The sequence below is a fragment of the Triticum aestivum genome, chromosome 5A, assembly GCF_018294505.1.
Source record: "Triticum aestivum cultivar Chinese Spring chromosome 5A, IWGSC CS RefSeq v2.1, whole genome shotgun sequence".
Classification (NCBI taxonomy): Eukaryota; Viridiplantae; Streptophyta; class Magnoliopsida; order Poales; family Poaceae; genus Triticum; species Triticum aestivum.
This window is the reverse complement of record NC_057806.1, coordinates 676,393,388-676,400,041: the sequence shown is the minus strand read 5'-3', so window position 1 is coordinate 676,400,041 and position 6,654 is coordinate 676,393,388. Positions and strand designations below refer to the sequence as shown.

General features: G+C 51.8%; 1 protein-coding gene across 1 annotated transcript; it reads right to left on the bottom strand.

The window, feature by feature from the left end:
• Positions 1–4,839: 4,839 nt before the first annotated feature.
• On the bottom strand, positions 4,840–6,086 carry LOC123108356 (uncharacterized). The gene is made up of 2 exons (XM_044530164.1): positions 5,341–6,086; positions 4,840–5,205 (listed from the first exon to the last, which is right to left on the bottom strand). Exon 1 carries the CDS (start codon positions 5,930–5,932, stop codon positions 5,387–5,389), a length of 546 nt encoding a protein of 181 aa, XP_044386099.1. The 5' UTR covers positions 5,933–6,086; the 3' UTR covers positions 4,840–5,205; positions 5,341–5,386.
• Positions 6,087–6,654: the final 568 nt, after the last annotated feature.

Here is a 6,654-nt window from a genome sequence, read left to right as displayed (position 1 = left end):
TGGTTGCAAAGTGGAACTGGAAACGACAGAAGAAATTAAGAACTAATGCCATCAGAGGCCGAACAAATTCGAGTGATCTCATGAGCAGGTTAGCAAAAGGAAACCTCTTCTTTATTTGAGAAACAATTATACATATATGTCCTCCAGATGCACCTCGCCGAGCTCGTTATTGTCAACTTAGCTCGCCATGGACGGAGCTCCTTGCCTCTGCCGCTCTGTTTTGTCTTGCACCAACTGCATCAATCACGACTAGCAACTCCTTCAGTCTGTCTTCGTCCCCCGACACTCGTCGATCTTGCCTTTTGTCATCGTCTTTTTCAGGTTCGCATGTCCTACCGTCACCTGAACGAGCTCCCTGGGCCATGGTCTCCCCGAGCAATCTCTTCCTTTTCCTCTTTACATACGAGGAGAACGAGCCCAAGGTTGATCTATCCCGTGTTAGCCCTGGTATCTTTGTTTGTTATATCTATTTCCTTATGTGATGCGGAAGCCAAGAGCATGACTTCTAACTGTGATGTACACTCTCGAGAGATCCTTTTGGTACTCCAAGGCGTTGTTACAGTAGAAGATTACCCGGTATGCTGCAAACACCCTTGTACCATCAACTCTTCTCAATATCATACCAGCTGCAGCAGGGCCATCGTTGGCTGAAAATGATCTTTCAACCAAGAAGGCCATTCGACCACATATATTAACTGATAATAATATTCTTACAATCGTTTATTAAAACTTACACCACACAAGGCGAACACTACTTACAAGAACACCACCAGATTTATCAAAACATTTTTTCACGATCTCATCCGCCACCATGTTGGCTTGCTGATTAATCTTGTATAGTTTTATAATTACCAGCGCTTCTCCGTTTAGATCAACGAGGGGGGACCTAACAAGAATTTTATTTGCAAGGAAGGAACACAAAAGAGCAACATGTTTCCAGAACAATAGGTTTGTACAGAGTGACACCGATGTAGAATACAACCTAACACGCAGGAAGCTCCACTTCTTCCACACTGGATCATCAAGCAATATAGTTCAACAGAAATCATGACTTCGCCAACAGAATTGCTCGCCACTACGCCTACACTAGCAAAGCCATTGCTCGCCACAAAATTGGCATCCACATTCATCTTAATATGATCAGGTGGGGGCGGACAACGAGTCACAATGCTCATGTTGGAAGGATAGATAGACCGAATCACGACCAACACTCCCCATCCTTTATTACTACCTCTATTCCGGTGTATAAGTCATTCACGTAGTTATAGGTCAACAATTTAACTATGTAAATATGTATTATATGTGACCAAAAAAATATATTTATAAACTACACCTGTGTAGAAATCTAAGGATATACTTTTCATGACATATAACACATATTGAGTTTCTCAAATCGATGACCTAGAACTTCACGAATGACTTATACATCAAGACGAATGTAGTATTAAAAAGCCACAACATTCGCATAATAACAACCCAACTTAGCTATCCACAAAATAAGTGGATTCGAGGACAGATTCCTTTCTCTCGCCCAAAATCACCGCCTTCGCCCCAGACGATGTGACCTGCACACGCAAAGCCCTACCCAACGAATCCAACAAAATTAGTAGCTGTGGATTATTAAAAAACCTCTTCCCCAAAGGAAATCCCAAACATCTCTCATAGACATATGGAGGGCACAAGCCTTCTTACAAGATACAAAGGGCATGGCACGCATTCGTCCTCTTCACGCCACAGATAGAGCACACACCTCAGAAAATTTTATGGTGAACAACTCAAAAAACTCTAATTTTTCGAGGCATTAGCATTCCAAATGATATGCTAAGGCCGTGTATATCCATTCACACTACCATTCAATTGCCCTAGATCCTCGTTCAAGATTCAGCGCAAGTTTATATGCACTTTTAATCAGGATTGGGCAAAGCATTAGTGTTAAAAGGATCTCTCACTTAACCTTGGAGATCACCCCCGCGCACGTCCCCCGCGCGTCACCTCTGGCGCACGGGGGAACCCTAACCGCGCCGCCAGCCGCCCCTTCCCGCTCATCCCCCGCTTCGCCGCCGCCGGAGGGGACACCGGCGAAGCCCGCGTGGTCCACAGGGAAGGTGGCGGCGGGGCGTCCTTGTCGTTCTCGCGGCTGCCGGTGGCACGCGGTGGCGTTCCGCTGGTGGCTGGCGCCTGCTACCCGTGGGGCGGCGTCCCTCACGACGGCAGGGTTGCCCCTGAACGGTGCTTGGTGGTGGCCACGTGGCGTTGCGCGGGTGGGCCGGATCTGGGCTTCTGGTCTGTGTCCTCGTCATGGCAGCGCTTGCCGTTGCCCTCGGCCATGAGACGTGGTGCTGGCCAGGACACACGCTGGCAGTGCCCCACTTCATCTCGCTTCGTCTCGCTGGCCAATGGTGATGGTCATCTTCTTCGTCAGAGATGGCCGACCAGAGGCTTGGTGATCGGATCTCGAGATCCATTATCTAGTCCCGTCTGCGAGTTGGGGAGACATGGTTGCCGATGAAAACCGAGCCATTGGCAGGCGATGGCGGCGTTCTACGCCGTTACCTTGATGGAGGCATCATCATGTAACTACTGTTGACCCACTCGTGCTGCTTTGGGGGAAACCCTAGGATCTGGTGTTCCAGATTGGACGATGGCGGCACTGCGGTGTCGTTTCTCTCTTGGGAGCATCGTTTGTGGAGCAGCGCTGGAAGTCAGAGGCAGGAGGTGGAGCGGCTTCGTCTTGCACGGAGTTTCGGTGGAGATGTTAAGTCATGCCTGACCGACAGGTGCTACGCTTTGTCATGTCTAGTCGGCAGGTGCTACGCATGACAGATCTTCCAAAGACTTCAAGTTGTGTTGGTTGGTGGTACTTGGCAGCATGGTGCTGAGGTGTATCAGTGGTGACCGCGACGTGCACAGCTATTTGCGCGCAGGGAGGAGGTGCCGTTGGGCGCCATGGTGGCGTCGATGATAGCTAGACCGAGCAAGGTTGATGCATTAGTACAGTTCTGAAGATGGAGCGGTGGCAGTTGACGGCGGCGGCCTCTGAGAGCACGTCAGACCAGCGAGACCCATGCCCGACAAGCGTCCTGGATGGATCCTCGGGTCTTAGATGTTAGGTTTGACCGCGATGTCTGTTTGGTATTAGGCCCAGGCTATCTGCGTCCCTTCATCAACTAGATAGGTGTAGCGACAGTTTGTTGCTTAGACGGCGGCTTTAGTCTTACTATGGTATTACTTTGTAAGGTCTTGTGAGAGTAATTAATAAAGTGGCCGTATGCATCGCCCAGATGCAGAGGCCGGGGGTCATCCTCCTTTTCTAAAAAAACCTTTTAATCAGGAAATATACCATTCCTCTCATAGTGCTACGGCACAACGTGTTTCATCGCGAGAATCTACATTGTTGTCCAAGCAGCATGTTGGTCGTAGCCCTAGCCGAGGGCGACACGAAGAGCATCGAGGGCTCTTAGAGCATCTACAACCGAACCTCTCAAACCCACCTCATACGTCCGGATGGGTCACCCGGTCACTGATCGGTCATGTTTTTTCGATCCATACGGACGCCTCAAACGAGCCTCAAACGCCCGGGCTGACCGGCACCCCCCATATCCAACCCAAATATAGGACGGATATGGGGGCGCCCGGGCGCACCTGGACATGCCCGTCACGTCGGACTGACGAAGGGGTCCCAACCAAAAATGCCCTCAAACCCGGCGGTCCAAAGCTCGTCTCCTCCGTCGGACCGGTGGGCCCGCATGGCGCAACTCCAGCGGGCCGTGTAGTGCATTGCCGGCTATTTAAGTCGACTGGCGGCACCAAAACCCTGCCATTCATCCACATTTTCTTCCTCCTGTCCGCCGTCGCCACCACTTTCCACTCCACCCGTCCGGCTAGTAGCCATGCCCCCACGCTATCAGGTGAGGAGCGAGCCATTTCTGACGCCAGAGCGCCGGCTCGAGCTCCTTGAGCAGATCCAGGCTAGGCGTGAAGCCCGGATCGTCGCGAGGCTACCTCCGGATGGAGTGGGTCCGGAAGGGGAGTTGGAGGAGGACGACGACGAGGAGGAGGAGGAGAAGGACTTTAAGGAGGAGGTGGATGAGCTAGAGGAGAATGATGTGGGGGACGCTGGCGACAGAGATCTGCAGGCGGAGCAGCATGCCATCCTCGATTCCCTCTGGTCGGAGTCGGCTGCGGAGGCAAAATGCCGTTGCCGGGGGGAGATGGAGGCGCAAGAGGCCACGGAGGAGGCGGAGATGTTCGCATATATGGATGTGGTCGAGCAGGAGGAGGATGAGCTGGAGCCCTCCTACCCGCCCTCCAGCTGGCGCCCGTCACCGTCGTTGTTGACATCTCCGACGATGAAGAGTAGTTAGGGTGTACGTAAATGTAGAATATATGATTTCTTTTGTATGTTTTGTATGAATCTAAGAGATGAAATATAAAGGAGATGGATGCAAAATGATTAATTTGAGACGTGCATCTACGGGTGTTTGATGGGCCCGATTTGCAAAGTCCGCAGGTAGATACTCTTTATATCGTCGGCCCTGGCATCTGGGTCATTCCACTACACCACTTGCACTGGTTTGTCGCATATTATTGTACTGTAGCAGTCCTCGAATCACATAATACAGTACATGGGTGGAGTAAGGGATAAGGAGGACGATCGGCTGGCTGGCTTTGCGGCAACCTCATCACTCGTATCACTCGTACTGCTTTATTATTACCAAATCAAGCAGCAGAGAGTATGCGCGAAGTGACGCGACAGAAAAAACGTGGCGATAAGTTCCATCGATGACGACATGTGCACGGTTAAGCAAGGTGAGTACGTACTTAACAAATGAATGAATCCATATCAGAGTGCATGCATATTTTGGAGACTCTGAGAAAGATATAAATACAGTGCGTGCATGGGCAATTTACGCCTGAAACCGTAAAAACAGAGTTCGTCAAAGCAAAATACACATAAAGGAAAATGACGACTAGGCAGTAAATATGTACTACTCCGTCTCTCATAATATGAGACGGTGACGGAGGGAGTACATATTGCAATCGAGAAAGGGCTGGGATTGTATCCTTCCAATCCCGGATATTTTCAATTGCAATTCTTCTAGCAGTTCATCCATGTTTGTCGCGCATATGCTTCCCCCCCTCACCACCATCTTCAGCATCTGGACGCACTTTGTACGTCAAGATTGCTACACAAGTTGAAGATCACTGCAGTAGGATCGTCGGGAAATCTCAGCCTAAACCGCAGCGCATTACTAATCGCCTAGCACACATATGTTCCCCACGAAGCACAATCTTACGCTGGGACGATGGAAAAGAGGTATCGTCCCAAGATGGCATTACCTGTGCGATATGAGCGGCAGCACAGCAGCCAGCAAGGCGACGCTAGCTAAAGGCGCAGCTCGAGGTCCAACGCCTCGCCGGCGCCGCTTGCGATGGAGGCCCTTGGCCGGCCCACCACGCCGTCGCCTCCAGCATACGGGTCCAGGGGCAGCGCCTGCTCCGCGAACCGCGGAGCCCTGCCGCCCAACCCCCTCCTCTCTGGCCAGCGGGCATCGACGGTTGGCGCCGCCGCCACGCCAGCGCCGTCGTGTGAGACGATGAACGTGCCAAAATAGCGCGACGACCCGGTGGACGCCGCCGCGATGGCGGTGCCTCCGAATGGGCTGTCGTTGCTGTAGGGGTCGGAGAGGAGGCCGTCGAGGCGGCCCTTGCGGTGCGCGTTCTGGTGGCCGCCGAGCGCCTGCGACTTGAGGAACGTCTTGTCGCAGAAGAGGCACTGGAACAGCTGCACCGGCTTGCCGTCCACGCACGCCATCGGAACCGGTTTTTCGTCCCGCTCCCGGTCTTGGCTGCTGCCCGCCGGCGCCAACGCCAGCGACAGCTCCGGCACCGCCGCCGCCGCCTGCACGTGGAACCACAGATCCTTCCCCATCGAATCGAAGTATATGTATTTCAATTTAGCTCAGGCAGGTGCTACAGTAGTCGCTCGTCGTACTGCACAACACAAGAAAATATTGGCTACCGAGCGGATGATAGCTAGGAATGGTAACGGCGACGCTTCTCTAATGGAAAAAGGAGTATGCTATGGACTGCGCTGACCTGAGAATGAGATCCGATTTGATGGGTATAAATAATGCTCTGAATCTGAATCCTCGTTCCATGGCAAATTTGACAATTTTAACCTTGAGACGAAATCAAATCACAGAATGAACTACCCGTGAAACTATTTCACGCGGTTGATCTTTTTTGTGGCGCCCGACACGCAGACGCCACACCCTACAGTGCAGCGCCTAGCTCTGGGGCGTTGCATCTCTGTCCACCATGGCAGCCCCTGGGCCCGCACCTAGCAATGCAGCGCCTAGCACTCGGGCGCTGCACTGTCTGTTACTAGTTGGCTGGCCCCCTCCCCTCACCCCACACATCCCTACCCCTATAGCATCCGACCCGAGGTTTGCCCCCTCTTCCCCTCTCCCCTCCTCTTAAATCCTCTTCCAACTCTTGCAAATTTGAAGATTTTGTCTGTGGATTTCGAACTCAAACCTTCCCTCAAGGTAATCTTCTCCGATCCCCTTGTTTTGATCCAAATAATGTTAACAAATTGCTCATTTGTTGCTAGTTTGGGGAAACCCTAGTTTTGTATGGATCTAGAGATTT